Genomic DNA, 27907 nt, shown 5'->3' with positions numbered 1-27907 from the left:
TCATCTCTCTGAATGACATTAGATATGCTGACAGAAGCATTTTGCTGCCATAATTGTATCTATACTGGGGATTTTGCTAGCATAGCTAGGTTAGGTGTTGGGTGTAGTTTATTCCACAGTAATGACTGACCTAGTCATTCTGACAACACTTTGTAGTGTGGACCTGGCTGTAGACGCATCTCTTCTGTAGGGGTTACAGAAAAGAGAAGAGATGCTCTTATCCCTGTTGTTCTTGCTGCTCCAAAGAAGTTTCCCTGTTTCGTTTCCTCCAGTTTTTGTGTATGTTTCTTGTTATTGTTTTTAATGCAGCCTTTAGGTAGTTGCAATTTTTGGCATAGCATCCACTGAGGACATTGTTATTTGTCCTTTGGGCTGAGTAAGAGCTCGTTTAAATTGTGCAGTTGTATTTAGGTCAAGACCTCAGTATCTGTAAAGTGAAGTTGACTCTCAAGCCCATATACAGAACTGTAATAAAATACACCTTTAACAAGACCCTTCTATGCATCCTCATGCTGATGTTCATTTAAGATGCTGAAAGAGCAAAATCCTGACTCCTCTGATGTTGGAACTAAGAGTAAATACATTCTAAGTATCTGAGGTTAGGACACGGAGACTAGAAAGTGTAAAGTTTAAGGGGGTAAGTGAGTTGAGATGTTCTTATTAACATGAAGAGCTTCTGTTTTTACCTGCTAATGTTGTTTCTGTTCCTTTCTCCTGGTTAGATTTCTTACTTGACATGTTAAGAACTTGACACAATACAACAAAAAACAGAGACCATTGCAGCCATAGCTGCAGAATACAAATGTTGATCTTCACAGAAAGCTGCAATTGTAAATTGGAACATATAAATGCAAGTCTCTTATTAACTCTTAGAGAAGCGTATAAAAGCAGTTGATTACCCAATTTGAACTTAGCAGTGCATGGAAATAAATCTATTTCTACTTTTTCAAAGGTCAGCAGAAATAGAATAATAATTCATAGTGAAATCACAGTATTGATTAAGAATAGACCAAGAATTTTTTTTAATGTCAAGAAATAAAGGTGATTATACTTTGCATTCTGTTCCTATGGGGGCACAGGGCCAGGAGCAAGAGCAGAGATCTGTAAGAGATTTGAGTGTGTCAGCTTTCAATCAATAGAGACTGGGAGCACTGAGGATGTACTCAGTCTTAGGGTATGGCTACACTTGCACTTCAAAGTGCTGCCGCGGCAGCGCTTTGAAGTTTCGAGTGTGGTCGCAGCACCAGCGCTGGGAGAGAACTCTCTCAGCGCTGCACGTACTCCACATCCTCTACGGATGTAGCTTGCAGCGCTGGGAGCCACGCTCCCAGCACTGCAGCACTGTTTACACTGAGGCTTTACAGCGCTGTATCTTGCAGCGCTCTGGGAAGTGTTTTTTTCACACCCCTGAGCGCAAAAATTGCAGCACTGTAAAGTGCCAGTGTAGCCATGGCCTTTACAGCGCTGCAACTTTCGCGCTCAGGGGTGTGAAAAAAACACCCCCCTGAGCGCTGCAAGATACAGCGCTGTAAAGCCTCGGTGTAAACAGTGCTGCAGCGCTGGGAGCACGGCTCCCAGCGCTGCAAGCTACACCCGTAGAGGATGTGGAGTACGTGCAGTGCTGCGAGAGCTCTCTCCCAGCACTGGCGCTGCGACCACACTCAAAACTTCAGAGTGCTGCCGCGGCAGCACTTCGAAGTGCAAGTGTAGCCATACCCTTAGTATTCAGGACAGTTATCAACTAATAGGCAAGGAAGAGCTCAAAGGACACCAGTAAGTTAAAAACTAGGCAGTCTAAAAAAGTAGTTAAAAGTAGTTTGAGGTACTATACCTGCACCTCAGTTCCCCAGTGTATTAATGTGGCTTTATGCTCACATTTTCCTGTTATTTTGAATGACTTTCTTTCCCCTGTTTCTGTGAGCTACACACACAAGGAAACTAACTCTGGCCCTGATCCCGCAAAGACGTGCATGCTTAATGTTCTGCTTTCTGAATAGTCCCATTGACTATTCAGTGGAACTGCTCATAGGGCGTAGGAAGTTCTCTATGAGGAGGGAATAGGTGGTGCAGAGTTTTAATGTGCTTCTAGATATTTACTCCTGGAGACTTGAAGTCAATTCTTGGCGCCAGTCATATGTTGATATGGTACTAGTGATCTGTAAAACCAATTATTCATAGAGGTTATTTTCTCTTGAATACTCCCCATTCCCACTCTGTGGAGTGTATGGTTGGCTTAGCAGGTGTAGGCTCCAGTGATCAATTCTAGCTTCTGCTACCAGTCTTCCCCTATCAAGAGTACTAGCCTTCCAGAGAACTTTATGTTGTAAATAATGAAGGTGATTTTCTGTATCTTAATGCAGATCTGAAGATAACATTATCTGGGGGAGGATGAGCTTCTGGTGACTGTACAGCAGGGTGGGAAAATGTTTTGGCCCAAGGATCACATGAGGGAATAGAAATTGTATGGAAAGCCATGAATGTTCACAAAACTGGGGTTGGGGTGTAGGAGGAGGTGCGGGCTCTGGAGTGGGGCTAGAGATGAGAGGTTGGAGAGCGGGAAGGGGATCAGGGCTAGGGCAGGGGTTTGGGCATGGGGAGAGGCTCAGGGCATGCAGGCTCAGAGCGGTGCTTACCTCAAGTGGCTCCCGGAAGCAGTGGCATGTGCCATCTCCAGCCCCTACGCAGAGGTGCAGCCAGGTGACTCTGCACCCTGCCCCATCCTCAGGCACTGCCCCTGCAGCTCCCAAAGGAGCCAGAGTGGTGCCATGCCGCAGCTCCCTGCACCCTGAGCTATCCCTTCCATGCACACATCCCCTAGCTATCCTCTCCCTTCACCCTGAGCTATCCTCTTCTTCTTTGATTGGTGTCCATGTGGCTGCTCCACTCTAGGAGTCGGTGTGTTCCTGCGCCGGAGATAGGAGATTTCTCGCAGCAGGACTTGGTTGCGGGAAGGGTGCGCACATGAGTCGTCTCATCCCCTCAGTTCCTTCTCAACTGTCCTCGGCTGCAGATGGAGCACCGAGGCAGTGCTCTCTTTGCTACTGTCTGAAAAAAAAATTACAAGTTACATAGGAACTTCTTTTTAGTCTATACTTAGTAACATTGTTTAGTTAGTCTTAGTCTATACATAGTTTCGTTAGTTCCTCTTAGAGGTTTTTCTTAAGAGAAGAAAGAAGACCTTTTTCTGTCCTTGACTCCCCGTTTGGGAACAGTTTCTACAGTTTACCATTACAATTAACTCCCACCCTTATCTCTCGAGAGGTGGGAGAGGCTTAACTGCAGTCATGCTGGGCTCAACAGGATTTAAAAAGTGTGACTCCTGCCGTGAACCAGTGCCAGTCTCTGACAGCCACACATCCTGCATTCGCTGTCTGGGTGAAACTGGTATCTCCCAGAAATGCGTACATTGCACCAACTTAACAAAAAGGGCAAGACGTGACAGGGCTCTCCGCTTGAAAATGCTTCTGCTGGAGAAATCCCTCCAACTTCCGCAAGAGACGTCCTCTGGGGAGCCTCATAAACCGAGATCCCTGAGCTCTAACAAGGCTCCAACTTCCCAAACTGTCAGGAAGCAAGCCTCAACCTCTCCAGCAAGGAGGTCTCAGAAAAAGAGAGCTTTCCCAGTGAGGTGTTTACCCTCAGTGCTCCACTCATCCAGAGTGAGCACTTACGAGGCACCGGGCTCTTCAGGCACCGTCCCTCAGTGGACCCCTGCTGAGCCCCAATGTGCTGCACCAGAGTTGAGGCATCAAGTCTCCTCCATGGCACCGACTACCCCAGTGCAGAGCGCGGCACAGGCAGCGGCACTGTGATCAATGCTGCGGCCACCGGCATTGACCCAAAACTTGCTGCCACCAAACAAGCCGAATCTGGCACCAGTCAGTGCTCCAACAGACGACCACAACCCCAAGGCGGGACCAGCGCAATTCCTGTGTCCTGCTGATGTAGCAGTTTCTTCGGCACCACAGTCACCACTGCTTGGCACCGAACACTCCATGAGTTACATAGCATGGTACCATCCTTCATCTCCTGCACCAAACTCCGTGCATCGTGGCGAGGCAGCGGACGTGCAGAACAACCGCTTCTCCTCTCAATATTCATCCCCATCACAGATGAGACCTACATGGTACGCTGTGAAGCCTAAGCCTCATCCCTCTAAGCATTCACAGCCTTAGCATGCACAGCACTGGCCTTACCCATTACCACCTTCCCCATGCAATGGCCACAATGGGGTCCTTTGCCTACATACCAGAACCCCTATTCTGGTCCCCCTTCCCCAGCCAGAAGAGGTTCTAGAGTACACCCATCGTTACCACACAGAGAAACCTCTGATCCCCCTGAGACAGAGAGAGAAGAGGAAGAGCTGCTATCTCAGGCAGACCTGGATGATTCACCACCTGCCCCACACTCATCTTCTGCACCAGACGAAACAGTGACGCCGTCTACCCCTACGACACCAGATGACCTGAAACAGTTCCAAGAACTCTACAAAAGAGTAGCAAACAGCCAAGAAATTGCCTTACGCGAGGTACAGGAGAAACAATATAAGTTGTTAAAAATCTTACAACCGGCATCATCGACCAAGATTGCCCTCCCCGTGGATGAGGTTATAATGGAGCCTGTGGAGGTAATATAGCAAACACTGGCATTGGGCTGACAGAAAATACTTTGTTCCAGCCAAAGGCATGGAAATTTTGTTTTCATACCCTGTTCTCTGAAATAGAGGCTGCTAATCAGCACAGTAAACAGCCTCATTTCTGCTCCTCACTTCAACATAAAGAACACAAGAGACTGGACCTCTTTGGGCAGAAAGTTTACTTGTCAGCCACCCTTCTGCCTAGACTTGCCAACTAGTCTTCTCTACTAGCAAATTACGACTACTCTAACTATAGTAACATACAAGAACTTGTGGAGGACCTCCCCGAGCATAAACATCCTCAACTCATTGTCCCCACATGGCCCAGACAGACTTGGTTTCCATACCTCTCATGTCTAGCAGTTTGTGCCCCACAACCGCTGCCTTTCCGGACAGACCTCCTGTCCCAGAACAAGGGCCTGACACTCCATCCAGACCCAGCGAAACTCCATCTCAAAGTGTGGCTCCTCTCTGGTTCCAACATGAGGAATTGAACTGTTTGAAGAAAATAAAACAGGTATTACTAAATAGCTGTCACCTCACCATGAGAAATACTTACCGCCACAAGTGGAGAAGATTCTCCCTTTGGTGTCAGCAAAAACAGCTGGATGTGACCATGTCGCCTCTATCTAGGATCTTAGACTACCTACAGGAACTGAAGGAAATGGGGTTAGCCATAAGCTCTATTAAAGTACACCTTGCTGCCATTACGTCCCTCCACGAACAGGTAGAAGGGGCTTAAATGTTCGCTTACCCGATTACACAGTACTTTCTAGAGGGTATACAGAACATGATCCAGAAGTACGCCAACCTGCACCAACATGGGATCTCAATCTTGTGCTCAAATGTCTCACAAGACCACCCTTCGAACCTCTAGTGACCTGCTCGTTCCTTCATATGTCAATGAAGGTCGCATTCCTAGTGGCAATCATGTTTGCCAGACATGTCAGCGAAATAGGAGCATTGATAGCCAAACCACCATACGCTGTGTTTACCAAAGGCAATATCATGTTACGTCCTCACCCAAAATTCTTGCCCAAAGTGGCTACAAATTTTCATATTAACCAAACCATACACTTACCTGCCTTCTATTCCAGGCCACATAACGACTCTTGAGAAGCAACATTTCACATGCTAGATGTCAGATGGCTGTAGCCTTCTGCTTGGACAGAACTAAACCATTCTGCAGGTCACCAAGACTATTCATCTCTACAACAGAGTGAGCCAAAGGCTCTACAATATCGACCCAAAGACTCTCCAAATGGGTCTCTACCTGTATTCAAACTTGCTACCGCCTGCATCACAAAGAACCCCCCGTGGGCATCTGATCCCACTCAACGTGAGCCATGGCAAAATCGATTGCATTCTTGAGCAATGTCCCCATAATAGATATTTGTAGAGCTGCAACCTGGATATTGGAGCACAGTTTTCCCAAGCATTACGCCATCATTCAAGGCCTCGTCTCAGACTCTTATCATGGGCTTAACAGTGCTCTCCTCACACACTTATACATGACTCCGAACCCCTACCACCCCGGTGGGGTACTGCTCTACAAGCAGCTCGAGTGGAGCACCCACGGGGCAGCACTCGAAGAAGAAGAAGAAGTTATTCACCTTGTGCAGTAACGATAGTTCTTTGACATGTGTGTCCTTGTGGGTGCTCCCCTACACACCCTCCTCCAGTCTACTTTGGAGTTCACACAGCTGAGCTCTGCAGTAGAGAAGGAACAGAGGAGACGGTCGGGGGAGCGTGCTGCAGGAGGTGCCAATGGCTGCATGAGAAGACCCCTGTGCGCACCCTTCCTCTGACCAAGTACTGCTGCGAGAAATCTCTGATCTCTGGTGCAGAGACGCACCAACACCAAGAGTGAAGCACCACAGGGACACACATTTTGAAGAACCATGGTTACTGCACAAGGTGAGTAACTTCTTCTCCCTGCACACAGCCCCTAGGTACTCCCTCCCTTCACCCTGAACTATGCCTTTGCCTGCACTCTGAGCTACCCCCTGCCTGCACACAGCCCCTAGCTACACCCTGTCTGCACCCTGAGCTACTCCCCTGCCTGCACACAGCCCCCAGCTATCCTCTCTCTGCACTCTGAGCTACCCCTGGCCTGCACACAGCCCATAGCTACCTCCTACCTGCACCCTGAACTACTCCCCTGCCTGCACTCTGAGCTACCCCCGGCCTGCACACAGCCCATAGCTACCCCCGCCCCGCACCCTGAGCTACTCCCCCTCCTGCCTGCACACAGCCCTTAGGTATCCCTCTCCCTGCATCTTGAGCTATTTTCAAACTTTTTGAGCTGAGCCCTCCACCTTTGAGTTAATTTTGGTTGTCCCCCCACCACTCCCAACCCAGACAAGCTGGGTGGTCTGCTAAGGTGAGTCAGAGGGTGGAGGTGACTCTCCTTCCCAGGACCCTGCTGTGCAGAGCTGGCTTGAGTCCTGCTGGCCCCTGCCCACCCAAACTAGAAGTCAAACAACACCTATGCCTGAGTGCTCTACCCACCCCCCCACCCCCGCCCCGAGGCCTGGAGCCCTGAGTCCCTCTCTCCCCTGCTGGGCCCTGGAGTTTTTATAGCATGTTGTGGGGGGGCCTCAGAAAGAAAAAGTTTGAGAACCCCTGATGTAGTCTGTGTTTTTTACCATTGTTGAAAGGCTTTGTCTTTTAAATGTGTGTGGTCAGACAGGTGGGGGGAGATGTGATATTTAAAATGGTTTTTATACATATGTTCTTCAAAAACTGGTAATGATACAGTGTTTAACAAAATGTGGCAGAACAGAGAGCCCTACCCTGAGGGCAGGTCATTTAAAATGGGAGTGTCACTAGGGTGTGGTTCTGGAATACTAGCAGTTTTCAGTTGAGTCTCTGGCAGTACTCCAGTTTTAGGGGCCCAGTCAAGCCTGGACCTCATATTTGCTTCAGACGAATTAAAGGGATGGCTTGCAGGACTGGGTCTCAAATAGCTAATTCAAAACATTCAGGTAGAAAAAGAATGCTAGTCTTCCTTTAAAAGTTAATGTGAAGTATTAGAATTGGCTCTAGTTGACTGGCTTGTGTTCTATAATTGAGAATGGTGGAAAAGTTGGAGGAGACAATGGAATATCAGGTATAACAAATTGCAGGGTGGGGAAGGAGCTATGTAATATTTTTTCAAGCTAAAACCTTGAACGGGATTTTGCTTCAGGAAATTGATCTGGAGTTTATCCTGGTGTGATTTGTACTGCCATTCCAGGAGCGTCCCTGAAAACCGTCACTATGATCTGCTGCAATATTTAATGAGCCTTATAACGGAAGTTTTGCAGTTTGTTATTTAGAATCATATGAACTTTCAGTTTATTGAAAATTTTATATGCACTTTTCTTAGGCCTGGTCTACACTACGCATTTAAACCGATTTTAGCAGCATTAAACTGATTTAACGCTGTACCCGTCCACACAACGAGGCTCTTTATATCGATATAAAGGGCTCTTTAAATCGGTTTCTCTACTCCTCCCCAAAGAGAGGAGTAGCACTAAAATTGGTATTACCATATCGGATTAGGGTTAGTGTGGCCGCAAATCGACGGTATTGGCCTCTGGGCGGTATCCCACATTGCTCCACTGTGACCGCTCTGGACAGCAATCTGAACTCGGATGCAGTGGCCAAGTAGACAGGAAGAGCCCCGCGAACTTTTGAATTTCATTTCCTGTTTGTCCAGCGTGGAGCTCCGATCAGCATAGATGGCGATGCAGTCCCAAATCCAAAAAGAGCTCCAGCATGGACCGTATGGGAGATACTGGTTCTGACCGCTGTATGGGGAGACAAATCTGTTCTATCAGAGCTCCATTCCAGAAGATGAAATGCCAAAGCATTTGAAAAAAATCTCCAGGCTATGATACAGAGTCCACAGCACAGTGCTGTGTGACAAGCGTAACGGAAAGCCAAAGAATCAAATGGACGCTTGTGGAGCGAGGGAGGGGGTACTGAGGACTCCAGCTATCCCACAGTCCCCACAGTCTCTGAAAATCATTTGCATTCTTGGCTGAGCTCCCAATGCCTGTAGGGTCAAATACATTGTCCGGGGTGGTTCAGGGTCTATCTCGTCAATTTACTTTCCCTCCCCCTCCGTGATAGAAAAGGGGAAAAAAACATTTCTTGACTTTTTTATAGGTCACCCTATGTGTACTGCATGCTGCTGTAGACACAGTGCTGCAGCAGTAAACAGTAGCATCCTCCCCCTCCCCTCCCCGGTGGCAGACGGTACAGTGCAATAGGACTGGTAGCCGTCCTGGTCATGAGCCCGTGAGTGCTCCTGGCTGGCCTCAGGTGAGGCCGGCTGGGGGTGCCTGGGTAAAAATAGGAATGATTCCCGGTCATTCCCAGTAGATGGTACAGAACGGCTGGTAACCGTCCTCATCATAGCAACTGAGGGCTGAGCTCCATTAGCCCCCTCCCTTTCATGTGTAAAGAAAAGATTCTATTCTTCCTGGACTATCATAGCAATGGGATGCTGGGCTCCTCTCCCCCACACCGCTTAATGTCCTGCCTGTACTATCATAGCAGCTGGAGGCTTCCTCCCCCTCATTTTATCTCACTAACAAGTCACTGTTTCTTATGCCTGCATTCTTTATTACTTCATCCCACAAATGGGAGGGACACTGCCACGGTAGCCCAGGAAGGTTTGGGGAGGAGGGAAGCAATGGGTGGGGTTGTTTCAGGGACACCCCCTAGAATGGCATGCAGCTCATCATTTCTGCGGGATCTGACACGGAGCGGCTGTGCTCTCTGGTTCTCTGATACACTGGTTCTCTAGTATACTTGCCCCATATTCTAGGCAGGACTGACTCTATTTTTAGATACCATAAAGGAGGGATTGACTCGGAGAGTCATTCCCATTTTTGTCTTTGCACCTCCAGCTGACCTCAGGCAGGGGCATCCATGACAGCAGCAGACGGTACAGAACGAGAGATAACCGTCATCTCATTACCAATTTACAATGGCACAGCAGACGGTACAGAACGACTGATAACCGTCTCTGCTGTCATGCAAAGGCAAATGAATGCTGCTGTGTAGCGCTGCAGTATCGCCTCTGTCAGCGGCATCCAGTGATAGTAAAAAAAAAAAGCTGAACGGGTTCCATGGTTGCCGTGCTATGGCATCTACCAGGGCAATCCAGGGAAAAAGGGCGCAAAATGATTGTCTGCCGTTGCTTTCCCGGAGGAAGGAATGAGTGACGACATTTACCCAGAACCACCCGCAACAATGATTTTTGCCCCATCAGACACTGGGATCTCAACCCAGAATTCCAAGGGGCGGGGGAGACTGCGGGACCTATGGGATAGCTATGGAATAGCTACCCACAGTGCAACGCTCCGGAAATCAACGCTAGCCTCGGACCATGGACGCACACCGCTGAATTAATGTGCTAGTGTGGCCGCGTGCACTCGACTTTATACAATCTGTTTTACAAAACCGGTTTATGTAAAATCGGAATAATCCCGTAGTGTAGACATACCCTTAGTGTGGGTAGAAGGTTGTGTAGATTGTTCTTTGAGCCACCTCATGAAGTTCTCTTTCTTCACTTAGTATGACCATATAGTGCTTACTACCCTGAGTAGTCCCATTGAAGCTGGTGAATTCAGCAAGAAACACTATGATCGGTAGTATGGGCATGTCTCAGGACCTAGGAAAAAAAGCTGTGTTTCAAAGAAGTGTTGGTTGTGATCAAATCTAGGTGGGAAGCTAGGAGCCAAAATTGCATGAAAAAACCGTAATCAGGCATTTTTTAAAATAAAAAATTATTCAAATATTGGAAGATCATCAGAATAATTAAATTGAATTAAGTTAAAGCTAACATGCTGCTATAAGTTACTTTGGATACTTTGTTTTGTCACGAGTAAGAGTGGTGCATAGCTGTTCTGCCCCAGGAGCAGTCCAGACTCGGTTATAATTCCTTCTCTGGTTTGCTTCCTTGCTCCATGGGGGAGAGTCATCTGCACCACCTTTTTACCATGCAGATTATTTCTTTCCTCATGCTAGCTCAATTCTGCTGTCTGGTGCACTGGGCATGGAGCCAAAGCAGCAAAGTGTACAGTTGGACTAAGATCTGCATAGTAACATAATCTAGTTTAAAGAAGGTATTTGCTGCATAGTTGAAATCCATACTATTATCCTCTTGTGTTCAGATACTGGGGAACAGCCACGTACTACTGTAGTTTGAAAATTCCATTTGATAATCCTTGTGTGAAGGACTGTCATATTGTTCCTGAGAGGCTTCCTGGAGAAATCTAATTATTATGATCATACCATGTTGGTATTCAATATATATTGATGAATAGAGAGAGTCCTTAAAATCAGGAATCTTATTCTGAGCCTTTGCTCACTTTTATCTACATTTTTCAGGGCTGAGATGATACATGTATTTATGTGCTTGTGCGTATATTTTATAGTTTGAAAAATTTTGATGCTTTGGTGGGAAAATTAAAGGAGGGTCACCATCAAATCAAATTTGGTCCCAGATTTAGGTTTTACAAGATATAAGACCAATAGAAATGGTTCCACCAATTTTAAACAAATTGAAATCATTTGGAATTGTGGATGCTCATGACCTCAGAAAATCTGACCCTGCTGCTGTTACAATGTGTGTAGATTCCCTTCAGACCACGCTCTGTGGTATTGGATCATAAACCTTTGTGTTTTATTCAAACCTTTCCCTCTGTTCCATCAATACAATCCCCTCCCCTCCCCCCCGTTTTGAAACATGTATCAATCAATTCACTATGTATTCTAGGATCCCACAGACTTTGAGTGGAGTTTTTGGATGGAATGGGGAAAGGAACGTATCATGTGGCTTCTGCTTGGCCATCTAATGGTATCACAGATGTCAAGGCTCTTTATGGAAAAGGTATGAATGCCTGTGTTTTGCAGGAGTGCATTTTATATTTTTTCAGTTAGCTGTGAGACCTGAAAAACAGAATACATTATATTAAAAATTGTTGAAAAGTATATTCTATAGAATGAAAAATTCCGACAAATTGTATCTAGGAGATATAATTATTTATGACCCAGTTCTTAAATGAAGCAGTCCCATTTAAATCCAGGGCTTTGGAGTGGAGCCCAGATCTGGAGTGCGGAGCAGTGGAGCTGCAGGTTTTTGCCTGGAGCTGGAGCGGAGCTGGAGCACAGCTCCAAAGGCCTGTTTAAATCAACATAAATAAAGCACGCCTCACTGTGAGTAAAGTTGAGAGAACTGGGCCTATAGTTAGGGACTTAATACTGCCCTGTGAGAATACTCAAAACTGATGCTGGATAATGGGGACTTGGATATGCACGATATTTGAGACCAAACTTGATACACATCATGCAGGTGCATGACAGCCAAAAGCAGCATGTCTCTACATGGATGGGCAATCATACCATAGACCCAGTACAGTGTAACTCTGTCCCCTAGTATGCGCTGTGGAGAAGAGATGTCTGAGGTAGGTTTTTTCCATTGGAAAATGTAGTTGTTGAAAGTGAAATTTTACACTGGAAAACACTGGATTTTTTTTAATGGTTTTTTTTCCAAAGCATCATTTAATCCAAACATTTTGCTTTGTTTTGAAGTGCTTATTTGAACTGAACAGTTTCTATTTGAGGAGTTGATTCAAATAGAAACGGTTAATTTCAAATTGGTATTTCAACTTAAAATGTCGTTTTAAAGTGAAATGTCAGTTCAGAATGTTTCAGGTCCAATTGACATTTAATTTAAATGTTTATTTCACAGTGTCAAAACATTTCATTTCAACACTTGCATGTGAATATTTGATTCTACAAAAATTGTCTCTTTTTTCTTAGTTGGTCCTGATTCAGGACCAAATATTGGACTTTCCTAGAGGATACAAATTACGTTTTCTGACCACAGTTCAACTGGGAAGATTTTTCATCTCCTTCAGTCTGCAAAGCTAGCCCCTCTTAGTTCCATAAACCCACATTTTCAGAACTTAGCGGGCAGGGAGGATTATAAAGCCATAAAGTGACTAAGCTATATATAAAAATGTAGCAAATTTAATGTCTAATATCTGGGACCTTCCTCATGTTCCTAACCTATAGGAATGACATTTCAGGCATTTTTGCAGGACTGAATACTACCTATTCTGGATCATTGAAATTTTGCAGGGAAAATCCATAAATGAGGGGAGAAAGAAGGAAACTTTTTTGTGGTAGAGCGATTCAAGGTGGGGAAATAGTGGCTGTATGAAGCTTCTCAGTGGCTGTGCTCATCCTATCAATTTTCAGTGGCAATGCAAGAAATGACCTAAGGACTGCCAAAATTTGGAGCCGATATAATGGATTTGTTCACTCCCTGCCCCATAATTTTATAAAGAAGATGATGAATAAGGAATTAACAAATGCTCAGGCATGTTTCCATTTTGGGAAGTGTTTTATACCTTCCATCACAAACTCTTAACGATCTTTCCCAATCACATCTATCCTCTGTATCTAATCAGTCCATCTGCCAGGTCTTCCTATTCTCCTTTATGCTAACACCACCCAAGTTATGTCTGCATATGATCATTTTACTCTGCCATGAAAACAAATCTTGCCCTTCTTGCTGCCATCGATCAGTTTCAATGCCTTCATTAGCAGCTTAGCTCAATTCCTCTCCATCAGTGTCCCTGTCATCAAATTAATTCAACCCTCCATCACTAAACCATTCCTTGTTCTTGAATATGGCTGAACTATTTTGGTGTCCAGAATGGAAAATTTCAGCCTATGCAGTTAATATTTGGCAAAAATGTGAGTAACTGAAAAGAAAGGTCAAATAATGGGAAGTGTCACATAACTGTAATAGGTGGTGTTACCAGCCCTGCCTATAATAGTTTCAGCAATGTAGTATGTAAAAATGGGGTGTCCTTTAATAAATCATATTCTTGGTTTACAGAGAGAGGAAGGGCACCAGTTTATATTTATTTCCTTAGCATTAATCAGAGATGAAATTGCATGGAACTTTGAATCTGAAGCTGAATCATAATCATGTTGTATCTCAGAAAAGAATAATTTAATAACCCTATTGTTCTGCTTTTATTGACCTGCTTCATTATGCAGACTGCTTTTTTTAAAGACAAAATCTAATTTCTTTCACTGCTGCCTTTTTTTATAGAATGCCAACATTTGTGCTTTGGGGGCAGTGCAGAATATGTAACATCAGGTATTTCAGCAGTTTCAGTTGAGAGGTTTTATAAAGCTCCTTTGAGTCCTGAAAGAGATTGTCTCAGGTGGGATGAAGATCTGACTGCCAGCAGTTATGGTTCATGGAATCTGTATTGGAAACACATGGGAACACTAAGCAGTCCCTGCGGAGATATTGTCATGATACTGCCTGTGACCTTGTATCATTTTTTTCTTTGTGTTAGCTTTTTCTTAGAACTTGGGTGGTCTGTAAATTGAAAATAAAGTTAGAAGCATTGATACTGTGGATGTAAGAAAAAGAAGGTGAATGTAATGAATTGATCTTTTGAAAATGGCAGGTGAAGGGCAGGAAATGTAGTAGTAATAATCATAATATAATGTGCTGCACAGGAATCATCACAGTTGAATAGACCATTGATTCATCTTGTCTCTGAGAGTGCAGCACGTCAAATATTTAAGAATATCTTCAGTATACTTAATTGTGTAATAATATAAAGGGGAAATAATGTTTTGTCTCCAGCTGAGGATCAGTTTCTGCCCTTAAAGCATTTGGAATGATGGCCCTGGTAATTTTATCCTAGCTAATGTAACTGTAGATATACTTGGCTTATTCATATAAATACCACTGGGCAGGTGATTTGCAGGGACTTTTCTTCTAGGATTTTGGGAATCAGAGCAAGGTGTTATAGAAGATCTTGGGGTGTGTGGGATACCTTAGTCATGGATTCTGCAGATTCATGGGATTGGAAATCCTTGTGTTTCCATTAGAAGGAATAATTTTGAAAGCATATGCAAGTTTTAGTCCCTTGTTCAGTTTGTCCACAAGAGAGAGGATCTAACCTTGTATATATCTAGGATGGAATGTATTTGCTGACTTGTTTTTGTAAATATGATGAATGCTAATAATGTAGACTGGAAAAGAAGCCATAAACCTAATTATAATCAAGGAATATTTGAGTAACTAATTAACAGTCACATTTGTTCACTTCTAATGATTAGCCCCATGTCTTGCTGTGAATAGTTCACTGGACTTCTGTGTCATGTGATTCTTTAACTGTCATGTCCTTTCCTAGAGACATGGGCTTCAGTTTTCTTGTGATGCTTTGCAGGAAGAAATTATTTAAAAAATATTTAAAATAGTTGCACTAAACAGTCAAACTAGTAGGAAGCTACATATCTGTATTTGAGTTGAATGCTCATAGAGGAGCCAAAGTTTAGATGCACTAGAACAGGGGTCCCCAGCGCGGTGCCCGCTGGTGCCATGGTGCACTCGTGTAGTGGCTGGCGGACGAGCATTCTCCAAAATGCTGCCAACAAGCTGCATCATCCAGAGATTTTGGCGGTGACACTTCTGGATGCTGCTGCTTGTTGGCGGCATTTCGGCGGCAACGCCTATTGACGTTGCTTCTTGTCAGCGGAATTTCGGTGGATGCTTGTCCGCTGCCACGGTCCTCCATGGCTCATTGTCTGGCGCCCACCAGACGAAAAAGACTGGGGACCACTGCACTAGAAGAACATCTCTTTTACGATTTTGTGAAAGGGTCTCTACTACTGTTGTGTTAAAGTGATTCTCAGTTCAACCCTCTCTCCATTTTTGAGTTCAGATTTATAATGAGTAATGATATAAGCTTATGTGCATTGTTTAGATTTCAAATCATGTTAAATTATGTAAAAAGCAGCAAGAGGGTTCTTTTCACAATTGGAATCTGTTAAGGGGGAGGATAAGGGTGCAAAACTGTGAGAACATGCAGAACTTCAAGAAAAGCCTGCTCCTTCCGTTGGAATTTCTCCGGGAGGAAAGCGCTGGGCCTAGTGGTCTGTGTTTGGACAGATCCAAGTTTGGTTCCCTAGTTTCCTAGGCTGGTAGGTCTCATAGTGGTGTTGAAACAGTTTTTATAGTGTGGCTGGTGAGAGCCATTGGAAAAAACCTGTAAACTCTGTATGTTATGGAAACCACTTCAAGATGGGGTGCTGCTGCACCCCTAGTTCAAGCACTCCTGCCTTAGTCCTTGGTGGAGGAGAAAGCAACTCTTGCTTTTAGCTATCCCATGGCTGATACACAGAGCAACACTGATTGGCTCTTGAAGGAGCTGTTTCGAAATCTTTTCTTTGAGTATTTTTGATAGTAGCAAATGGTGGAGGCAAAGCGTTATATACAAGAATCAACCTGTTGGGTGAGTTGTGACAGTGGCACCGTTCACCTGCACACAGCACACTCTAAAACAATGAGGGGAAAGAAATATGGGCGGGGACACTGGGGGAATTCCTCTAAGCATATAAATAGTGCCCAATGATTTTTAATGTCCATGCAGAGCAGAGAATGCTTCATTGTTAACTTCTCATCTGAAGGGCCCTCACAGAAAAAAACTGCCTGGAGCTCAAATTCTCTAACTTGAAGAAAGAAGTGATTAATTGATCCTATCAGAATTTAAATCTCTGGTTCCAGGGAGTCCTTGTATTTCACATCTGATATTTAGATAATTAGGTATTTTTAAAACTAAAGTTATATTAATTTTTGTAATATCAGTACTGTTCTCAGGTTAGTATTTTGTGTCTGTTTATTTTTGGCATTTATTAAAAACATACGGGTTTGTTAAGGTAAATGTCATGTTTTGGGGGGATGATTAATAGTTTTTACTTCAATTATTTTAAATTGAAAGTCCCCTTCTCTCCTTTTCTTCCAGTACAAACCTTGGTGTCTAATGGCATATGGAATGGTGGCCTGCTGGTTTCTGTTAGGAATCAATGGCTTGGCAGTGATTTTGCTGCATATAGCCATTTCATTTTTTGTGGCTCAGTTTCAGACAGCAGTCCTGACATGGCTGTGCTCACTACTTTTGTTATCAACTTTGCGCGTACCAGCCGTGGAAGAAGCAAAGGTAATTTTTTTAGTGTGATCAAAGTATGTTATTTATTTATCATGATCGTGGACAACATTTTATTGCAAAATCCTTATCAGCAGAATCACTTTTAGTTTTGCCTAGGCAGAGATGGACTCAAAAGAACTTTCTAGGTGCTGAGGTGCAGTAGGTGTTGGTACAGCCTTTGACTGTAGCATCTCATTTGGAAATGTTAATAACCTTGCTGAGAACTCCCTCTAGTGGGCTCTCTCTCATTTGTATTGTCATGGTGTGTTGTGGCCTTGAGTACTAAAAGATAACTAGATGTATGACAAGACTGTTATTCTATAGAGTTTCATGTTGGTATAAACTGAGAGGAGAGCTGTGAGGCAGATAGAAGAGCCTTGTTCTCCATTGCAGCTTACTTGTTCTATTTTAAACAATAGATGAAATCACTGAATGCAATAAACTGTACTATATGCTCAATCTAATCTGATTTACCTACTTTCTTTAAGACCTGGCTATATTTTAATTAAAACTGCTGTCTGTGGATTTCCAAACCATTTATCTACAGCTCTGCTTGCTTTTATTATTGTCATCATTATCTTCAAATTACTTTTTTATGGGGTCTTTCCTCCCAAAGGATTCTAAAGAGCAGCTGAATTGATGAATGAAATGAGTGGTCTTACATATGAGGAGCATCTGGATTATTTAGTCCTGAGAGAAGGTTAAAAGGCAGCGTAAGTGAAGTACTTAAACTAGTCAAGGATTGTTATAAAATCAGATTGAATAACCTTTTTGAGGTTGATGAACAAGCCAGAACTAAAGGTCATACAATTAGGTGCAGGAGGGAACATATTAAAAAAGAATTGAGGGCCTTTTGTAGAGAGAGTGCTGAACAGGTGGAATGGGATTCTAGTTGAGATAGTAGACTCAAATAGTAAGAATTGAAGAAAAGTTGAATGACTATATGGAATTTAATACATTAAAGAGGCATTATTCATTTTGGTGTTTGGAAGGAGCCAGGTGTCCTTTCAGGCAGTCAAGAGGGAATTTTTTCTGATCATGCTTTCCCTTTCAGATGCCATCCCACACTTGAAAAGGGCCCAAGACCTACTTCTATGCCTACACTGCACCTGTGATTGACATAAAAAGTTAACATTTATAGTAGAGTGATTGTTTATACGTATTCAACTCTTGATGTGCATTACCCCATGTGTCAGAGATTGCAGTCTTTTGGGCAGCAGTGCCTGTTGACCAGTGGCTGCGCCCTTCTCCCGAGGGCATGAAATGACAGAGTAGGGCCAACTTCCTCTCTAACTGCCCTTGGCTGAGAGATGAAGGAATTGCCAGTGTCCTTATTCCACAGCCTAGTTAACTAGTTTTTCTTGTAACTCCTGGATATGGTTAGTTGACAGCAGTAGTACTAGGGTTAGCGTTTCATAGGTTTTAAGTATTGTTTATAGTTATGTTTCATCTGGGTAACTTTTAAAATAATTTTCTATCTCTGTGGCTGAACAGAAATCTCCTGGTTTGAAATATTGCCCTTCATGTGACGTGGCCATTCTCCTTAATGATGGCCATTCTGAAAGTTTGTTGTTTAGGTGAGGGTCCAAATGCTCTATTTGTTTTTCAGATAAGCGAGAGACGCTTGCTTGAAGCTGTTCCCATTAGATAAATCAACGAGACTGGCCTCAGATTTGGGCATTCCCTTTGCCTTTGGAGCCATCGTCTTCAAAAAATGCACTGGCACCTACAGCCGCTTAGTTTTGTGCCTCTTCCACTTCTTCCACAGAGGCTCCTTCTCTGAAATCTTATCTGACAGGAGTAGCACACTCCATCATTCCTCTGTAGAACATAAAAAGTGGCCACCTTCTCAGGCACCCTCTAAGAAAAGGAGACAGAAATCTTCTCATCAGGTCTCTGCTAATGGTAGTTCAAGGCATAAACTTGGTCTTTTTTGACATCCTAAAGCACACTAGTACACATCTTTTGGTAGTGTTGAAGGAATAGTCCCTTGTAGTTACCCACACGGATACTGCGGTACCCTATAGCACACCTCAAGATATGGATTTTTCTGTCACTCCCTCTTCCACAGTCTAATGGCTATAACTGAAATTCTTCCAGATACTTAGACTTCCTTTTAATCTGTTGCTCCTAGTTAGATCCCTTGCACGAACCCTAGACATTCCACTCTCTCTGGTGTTTACACCCTTTGAATACTTCAGTTGGTTTTGCCTGTATTCAGTTTTTATTCATGAGCTAGTTCCTCTAAACCAGTGGTTCTTAACCTGGGGAGCGAGATGCCCTTTCTGGGGGTGCGAGACATGCCAGATTTTTTTCAAAGGTAAATCATCGAAAACACAAATTAAGCACAGACACATAAGTACAACACTTTGTTTCATCAAACCTATGTATTTATTAACTTCATAATTTTTTTAATGATTACTGTAATATACAAACAAAAATATATCTAGGTTTAAGGGGTGCAAAAGCATATTTTTTAGGTTTAAGGGGTGCGAGAACATATTTTGATTTTTGATAAGGTATGCGAGAACATATTTTGAGAACCAAAGGGGTACAGGCTGCAGTAAAGGTTAAGAGCCACTGCTCTAGACTCTTCATATCTGTTGCTCTTTTCTGAATTCCTTCAAATTTGTCAACATCTTTCTGATACTAAGGCACTCAGATCCTAATATGTTTGCATCACACCTATCAAGAGGATGATTATGTATATTACCTACCTAACCCTTTGTGTAAGAAGCCTACAGATTTTTTTGCAATGTGTAAAAATAAATAAATAAATATTTGAATGTGACCCCGCTGCCTTCCACACCTCCAGTTGTTGGAGTTTTTGGATTTGAAGTCTAGCTCAAAATCAGATTCAGCATATCTGCTGCTTCTTGAAACATGGCATTATTCATGGGAAATAATGGGGGTTATCCCTTGTCATGTTGATTGGTGTTACGTGAATAAAGCCCTGTGCATCAAGATGAAATTATATGCCTTAATGTATAAAGGTTATTTTGATGGAGCATAATATATGATAAATAAGTGCTCCACTAATGCTCCAGTAAACACATTTCTAATTCAAGAGAGATGTAATCGCTCTAATTCAAAATGCTGATCTTTTTCATATCCCAGAGTTGCTTAGTCAAGCTTGGCAGTTTCTCTTTCATGACTGTAGGTTTCTGAATTGGAAAATGAAGCCTATTGCTCTAACAGTTGGATTTATGCCAAAACAAGGGTCGCTAACCATCCTTTAACTGACTGGCATAGACTCAGTTTTGCTATCTTCATCCTCTGCTTCCTTTCACTAGCTATATGGATTTTAAAGAAACTGTTCTTCACTTGTGAACAGATTTATTTGTTCTATTAGCCTCTCTCCAAAAGACACTTTTATTAGGACTGACAAACTCATTTCTCTTTGGTTCCAATGCATGGTGCAGCAGGACCGGATCTTATTAAAAGGGGGGTAGGGAAGGTGGAGGACTATCAAATCCGCTACGGTATAGATGTTACCATCCAAACACAGTTCACTGATGTGTGGGCATTCACCAAGTCTGTTAGTTACTCTGAGAATTTCCTGGCCTTTGTCTCCATACATAACTCACCTTTGTGTCTCCCCTTCCCCAGTGCAGGAGAATGAAAGGAGCAGGCAGCTGCTGCCACTAAGCCACCTTCCCGCTGCTCCACAGGCCCACGTGGGCTACAGCTTTTCTGCTCTGTATGGGCAGGGAGAAGCCTCCGTCTGCAGGGACCAGCAAGCCCTGCAGCTGCCTCTGTTGGGGCGGCCGGAACTGCAGTCTTGTCGTAACAGCTGAGGCTACCAACAGTGTCATCTAGCAGCTCCAGCCTCAGCTTTCCCTCAGCCTGAAACCATGATATGCCAAGGAATTAAGTATAAATAGTGCCTCCCCACTATGCGCAGGTGTCTCCCCAGGGAGGCGCACAAAATAGTTTGAGATTCTATATTAACTTCCCTGTATTGATGACGACCTAAGGACTAGTAAAGTGCCAGTAAGAATGTTGATTGTTTGATATCAAATCCCATCATGTTATAAACATTCTCTGTTTTGTTTTGCAGAGAGAGTGGTACGACACTGAAAATGAGTACTACTTGCTGCTCTTCACCCTGACTGTTCGCTGCCTCTACTACACTAGTTTCAGCCTTGAATACTGCTGGCATGGGTCTACCCAGAAGAGGTACCACTCATTTTTTTGGATGCTGGCCTACATGTTCTATTATCCTGTGTTCCACAATGGACCCATTATCACCTTCAGTGAATTTACTAAGCAGGTAACAGCACTTTCAAGATGATACAGCTGTTGGTTTTCAATACATCTGATGTGGATTGAGGGCTAAATCCTCTGAGATGCTGTGCACTTCCTGCAAGGTTCCCAGCACGTTCACACATTACCTTTAATGTGGGGGTTGACAGCTCTTGGCACTTTGATAAACTGGCCAGAATGGGCCCTGAAAGAAGGAAGATGACAGCCTGAAAATTAGTTGGGGACCTAAAACTACATATTATTAAACACCCCCTGAACTTCAGAAGATTTTGGTTCTGGATCCAGACTTTGAAGCTCAGGTCTATATCTTGAAAATAATATCTGAAAAGCTGCTAAACAAATTGGTGACCTCTTTCCAGCTGCCAGGTATATGTATTCAAGCTGCATTAAATTAAAAAGAGAAAGAGATTGTGTGTGTGTGGGAAGATGGGGGTAGGGCAGATACTTTCATTTTTTGAGAGGTGGTGTCGTTAATTAGATGAACATTTTGGATAGGTAGAGCCCAAAATTCCCTTTAATCCATTACTTCAGATGCACTTTGCAGATGAGTCGGAGTTAAAAGTTTCATTTACAGTTACCTACTTGAGAAAAAATTCTCATTGATGAGATTTTCAAACAAAATATTCTTAATGTTAGTGTATCTTCATCTTCTCTTTTTTTGTATGGCTTGAAGCAGATTGCATGCAGGAAAGAAGGGCGCACTGAGAACACAAGCTTAGGTATTACCTGGTTATACATCAGCCATAGAATAATACTGAATTCACAAAAAACTATTCATTAAAAACTAAGCATCTGTTTCATTGACTGAGTGACATTGAAGGAGAATGTCCAACTAGGTCTAAAAATCTAGTGATTGGGGTAAAGAGGGGCTGATTTAAACTCAGAGCCTTTGTTTTCCACATAATTTTTTTTATCTTCTGCATGAGACTGTGAAGGCTTGGAGATATGAAATAGATACATATTTTTTCAATCAATTAGATACCTTAGAAAACCCACAGTGGAAACATAGTAGTTTTCATTCATGCATTTGGTGATTTCAGTGCCCAGTGTCCATAACTGAATCTAATATAAAATTTTCTCCTTCCTGGCTGTTGTAAGGGACTTCTATTTCCATGTGGTCTTCAGAAAAACAAAGTAATTTAATTGCTTTAAACAATATATCTGGCTCTGAATTTGACAACATCAAGGTATACAACAATGCCATAGAGACAGATCAGTTTTGAGCATGTCAGTGAGGGAACTTTTTGACAACAGTTCATAGATGTCTTTTCATTGTGGGTATCACAGGCGATACACCTTATTCAAATGAAAAATTACCAGAAACTGAATAAATTGCTCTTTATTATTTTCAGCTTTTCTTGCATGACAACAGCTCCATCCATCCCCACTTTGTTTCTAACATATCCATCATCATAGTATGTAAGTGCTGAACAAAAATATAGCCCTATTGTCTTCCATACAAAGATGGGAATTCCAACATTCCAATATTCTTATTTTCCTGAACAGCAGATAAAAGTGTAAGAGATATTTTGATGCTTGAACTTGTCCCTGCCTGCAGGTATATGGGATCTTGGGGAACAATTACCACACAGGTGGGGTGCAAAACAAACTTTATTAAGAAAATGCAAAAACAGGGAAAATTTAATAGTGAGGGGTATGGGGTTTGTTAAGGTAGGCAATTGGGGAGGGAGTTCTTTTAGTATAGTATAGGGGGTTTCAATAGTGGGGTACAATACAGTGGGGTACAATACAGTGGGGTACAATACAGTTGGTAACCAACTAACACTGAAGTATAAATGTAACAGGTAGCTAACAATTTCTAGGTAAAGGGTGTGTCACAGCAGCATATAACCAACTAACAGTTATGGGTAAAATGTGTTAAATAACCAACAACTTTAGGTAAAAATGTGTCACAGTGGTGTAAATATAAATGTGAGGTGTGTGAGAGAGAAAAAGGGTAACCAATGGGGTTTTATGCTAGACTTCAGTAATACAATTGAGGTTTGGCAGCAGTAGGAGCGGGGTGAACACGTGGGGGAAGGGATTAAAAGAGAGAGAGAGAGAGAGAAAGGCAGTGGTAGAGGAATGAGGTTAGGGGATGGGGGAAGAGGAGCACGTGGTGGAGCAGAAACCAAAGATAGAGGCACTACAGAGGGAGATTTAAACTCAGGGAGACACAGAGAGCAGACAGGCTGCAAGTTTAAACAGCAGAGAGACTGCAATGAGTGACTGGGGAGCTCGGGGGGGGGGGAATTGGGGCAGTGGGAAGACAAATTTAAATAGTAAAAACCTTATCTATCCCCTAACTTAATCAAACTTATATAAAATGACAAGCAGCTACAGAATACAACCAGGCAATGATTTTCTAAACTTATCTTAACCAACAATTAGGCAACACAACAAATATCACAGAAACTTACAAGCTCTACAATCTTAACAAACTATGACTTATTAAAAAAAACAAGACCTATGGTGCACCTTATGCTATGGGGAGGTTACAGAGGGCAGAGTGGTATGTATCCAGGACCCAGCTCCAAAGGAAGCCAAGGGATGGTAGCTACAGCGGTGGATACAGCTGAAAGCAGAGAGCCCCAAGGCAAAGCCCACAGGAGCAGAGCTTAGCAGTGGCAAAGAGCCCTGTAGTTTAAGAGAGGTTTTAAGACACAGACCAAGGTTTAGCTTGAGTCTGTGTGCTGGGGAAACAGAGCCAGCAGCTAAAATAATAAAAGTATAGAAAGTTTTACAGAGGGATTCTTACCAGTCCCCAAGGCAGCAGCAAAGGCAGAAGCAGCAGCAACATCAGAAGAGGCAAGGAGGGTTCGGTACAGTCTCAATAATCAGGAGATCTCTCAGGTAGCAATTCGTTTTTCGTGGGTTTTTTTTTTTCAAAAACGGGGGTACGCTCAAAAATAAAACAAGAGCGGAGAAAGGACTCCCCAGAACCCCTGGCTGATCAGACCAGGCAGCAATGCAGGAACCTTTCTGAGGTGTGTTTCAAAAATGTCTGGTTTTAAAGGCAAACTTGGGCAGTTTCCCACCAGTAATCCTGATAGGCTCCCTCTGTCACAGGGGAGGGGGCACAGGGGAAAAAACTGAAGGTAAGCCCAGAGACATGCCTGGACATAGTCCTGTGCAATAAGTGACTCAAGAGCACATGAGACTATGACTCATGCCCAGGATCTTAAAACCACAATAGGCCTTGCAGCTCTGGACATTGCCTACCCTACACCAAGCCCAGGTTCAACGAGGTGATAACAGGACTAACCCTTTGAAAAGGGCAGTGGTCCCATTTAGCATGCAGCACAAGTGGCCATCCCTTTGAGAAGGGCAATGGCTCTTGTTAAACAACTTAAGGGGCCCTCCCTTTGAGAAGGGCAGTGGCCCTGGTAAACAACTTAACAGCCAGGGAAGGGCGGCCACAGGAGAACAGAAAACAAAATGGAGTCTGGGGAAACAAAATGGAATAGGGGAATAGCTGTAACGGACAGAACTCAGTTCAAGCTTATACACTTGTTGCAGGGGGCAACAGTTAGGGTTCGTTTGCCCGGTGTGCGTATCCCCAGTAATCACAGCAGAGTGGAGAAGCAAGTCTTGTATTTGAATTCAAATAAGGTGCCGGGAGATATCTCAAATCTCAAATCCTGCACACCCCGTTATCTTTTGCCATGTCTTATATACCCTACTTGTTTACAAAGATGTTCACAGGTGCCACAATTGATCATTTACAATTCATTAAGTACCGGATCCTTTAATTAACTACATCCTTTACCCACACTACAGAGCCCCCCTTTGATCCATTACATTTTATATCATAAACAAAAGAACAAAAGAAAATGATAAATGATTACATGTGCTCATGCTAGCTTCAAAGGAACATATTGGTTAATCTAAGGGGCAATTCGAAGGCGATAGCAGGCCTGAGAATGTAAACTTTTAACCCCACGCCATATTGTCGGTTACTTGGAGCCCTGCCCCCCCCAACACACTGAACAAAGCCAAGTTGAAAGTCAGCTAGAAAATTATACGTAAATAAGAATAAAAGAATTTTCAGTCTTAATCCCCAGAAAATTTGTGATTCTTATCCTTATCCTGGACCAGATGTTTAAGTTTTGTAAAGCCAAAATTACAGCAAAGTCTTGGGGGTGCCAGATTTGGGGGTCTTAAGATAGAGAACATTCTTAATGTAGTCATGTTTTCTGGGCATTCTACCATATGTAGCATATGAAAAATGATAAGAAAAGGTAAACCCTGCCCACCATCCCACACAGGTGCAGTCTAAACCAAAATTATAGGGTCATCATAGAATATCAGGGTCGGAAGGGACCTGAGGAGATCATCTAGTCCAACTCCCTGCTCAAAGCAGGACAAATCCCCTTTTTTTTTGTTTTTTTGTTTTAACTCCAGTTCCCTAAATGGCCCCCTCAAGGATTGAACTCACAACCCTGGGTTTAGCAGGCCAATGCTCAAACCACTGAGCTATATGAGTGATAAAATATTCCTTCAGCTGTTTGCAAATCCTTCATTTTGTTGCATTGAATATGTCATAGCTGGCAGTTGATGAGTATTCATTGGACCACATTTTCCCTGAAGCTGATTTGAAAGCCGCTGATAAATAGTTTAAACAACTAATTCCAAACTTTTGAAAGCTGAGATGCCCTTTTAAAAAAAATGAAACCAATCATGTGCCTGAAAAATTGCCATGTGTTGTTAAAGGTCATTTCACCTTAATTTATACATCTCCTAGTCTAGTCTTTTATGCCCCCCTCTCCCAGGGGACTCTGCTGTAATTTTTCATGATATGATTTCTTTCTCTCCCTTCTTATGCTTTGATGAGCAGTGAAATAACGAACAATATTGACATGTCAATGATCATCATTGGGATATGAGTTACTGTCCATTCAAATAAACAGCACAGTTTAAACCTCAGAGCTGCTGTTTCAGGTGCTCTACAAATTCATGCAGATGTCTCTGCGTTGATTACTCTTGTTTCACAGTTTGAAGCTTTTCTTTGAAACCCTAACAGGTAAAGGCTAATTTTTAATTAAAATGAAAGCAGAGACTCTGGAGAACAATTGAGCATCCAGTTTGGCTAATCATTCACACATCTCACTTTGGGAAATGCAGGACATTGCTACCTGGTCTTGAATAGTAACAGGACAGAGACTTTCACCTTTAGGCAACCTCTTCAGATAAAAGCCTAGATTGGTAGTAAGCAAAAGTTACTAGTTGGCTCAATGGTGTCCTTTGACTCTCTCGTAGCTTACATGAAATGAGTGGATGACCTCAGTGCAGTTCTCTGAATGGCTAGGAGCCCACACCACAGAAATCTTCACCACTATTGGCACCAATTGGTATCCTAGTTAAGTCTCAATAGAAATGGCATGAAGGCAGTAGTACTCTCACAGCCTGGCAAAATCAAGTCACATTGGTGATATGGCCTGGGTGAGCTTATGCTTTTGCTGTGCGTGTGCATGCTGAGTCTGATCATGGTCTAGCATAGATATAGTTGTGAATATGTAATTGCTGTGCAGCTCAAAAGAAGACAAGATAATAAAATAGCCTCCACCACCAATAGAGCAGATTGAACCTCAAAGCAGCATGTACTCTCAGGAAACTAATCTAGACCTGTGTGGAATGTTTAATGCTTGGTTTGAAAGAAAATACTAGGGATTGTCTCTGTGTTCTTGTAATTCAATAACTGTAAGCAATATGCATGGATCTGTCTAAGTGAGTGCCGTTGTAACCAGCTAGACATTAGTCCCATGCTTTACTTAAGGATGTGGTTAACTTTTGGTGACTGGTTGTACTTCTGATAGTCTTTCTATCTTTGTCCTCCACCCTCTGCCCCACCTGGCTAAAATGAATTTTATCATGTTGGCGAGAACGTGGGCAGGCTTAGTGACAGGAGGAGATATGCTTATCACCTGTGGCAGTGGAGAAAAAGATTCCCTTACTAAAGAGATATATGATGAAAATACAGTTAACAAAAGTAGAATATGCTACACTTTTAAGAATTAGTAGAAGTGAACTAAATTTGTCTATAGCAAAATCTGTACATGGGCTAGCCAGCATGAGCTAGCTTGAATCCAGCTAGTGCAGGTAATGATAGCAGTGAAGACAGTGCTGCACAATCTTCAGAGCAGGCTAGTGAGAAAAGAATTTACCAAGGGTCCATGCCAGCCTTGTATTACCCACACTGAAGCCCGCACGGTGGTGTCTTCATGGCTATTGTTATTTGCGCTAGTTGGGTTCAAGCTAGCATGGGTAGGCTAGCCTGTGCACAACTTTTTCTTTTCTGTGGGTATGTCCGACATTTGGACACTCATTTTCCATTAGATTGAATAGGAATCCGGTGTCCAGTTCCTCTTTGTGGCTTGGAATAGAAAAATGAACACACACACTGATACTGCATTGAACCGTGACTGACAGACGTGCCAGAGGAATTAAAGGGGCCGAGTCAAGTGATTTTTCAGTACTTTGAAGAAACTTGGTCTCTTCAAAGTACTCACTGCCAGTGAGATGTCATTAAGGGAGATGAGTCAGAAGAGCAATATCATCTGCAAAGCTCATTGAAAGGTGTAACAAGTTATCAGGTAATTTTCTAGACTTCACTAAGAACAAGCCAATCAATTGTGCCTCTATAAAGCCCTTTTCAGGAGAAGAACAAAACTGGTGGGGAGAAAATTCAAATGAATACAGTATTTACCTTTTAACGTTAGCTTAGATGGAGACTGAGGAAATATTTCCTTATTATATATCATTTTATAGCTCCAAAAGTATAGCTAATCGCTTCAAAGAAAACATAGCAGACACTGTCCCTGCCACAAACAAACCTAAATTTTAGGCATGAGACTGTGAGTCAGGGAGAGACAAACAGTAGAGCAGGATGCTGTTTACTGTATATGATCGCATTTGAAGTATGCATATGCATATCTTGGTGGTTCTGCAAGATTTACTTTTAAACAAAATTTAAAAAGGAAGA

The 27907-nt window shown here is 43.0% G+C and overlaps 1 protein-coding gene across 7 annotated transcripts in view; it reads left to right on the top strand.

Annotated features, from left to right (window-relative positions):
* The window catches only part of HHAT (hedgehog acyltransferase), a 390792-nt gene that overhangs the window by 26330 nt on the left and 336555 nt on the right, over positions 1-27907 (top strand). For all 7 annotated transcript variants that reach the window (XM_030557592.1, XM_030557591.1, XM_030557593.1 and 4 more), the window contains exons 4-6: positions 11412-11525; positions 16477-16671; positions 20720-20932. In XM_030557592.1, the coding sequence (XP_030413452.1) occupies positions 11412-11525; positions 16477-16671; positions 20720-20932 (522 nt within the window). The remainder of the gene's footprint in view (positions 1-11411; positions 11526-16476; positions 16672-20719; positions 20933-27907) is intronic.

This window comes from Gopherus evgoodei, chromosome 3 (genome assembly GCF_007399415.2).
Source record: "Gopherus evgoodei ecotype Sinaloan lineage chromosome 3, rGopEvg1_v1.p, whole genome shotgun sequence".
Classification (NCBI taxonomy): domain Eukaryota; kingdom Metazoa; phylum Chordata; order Testudines; family Testudinidae; genus Gopherus; species Gopherus evgoodei.
This window is presented reverse-complemented; position numbering and strand designations above follow the sequence as displayed.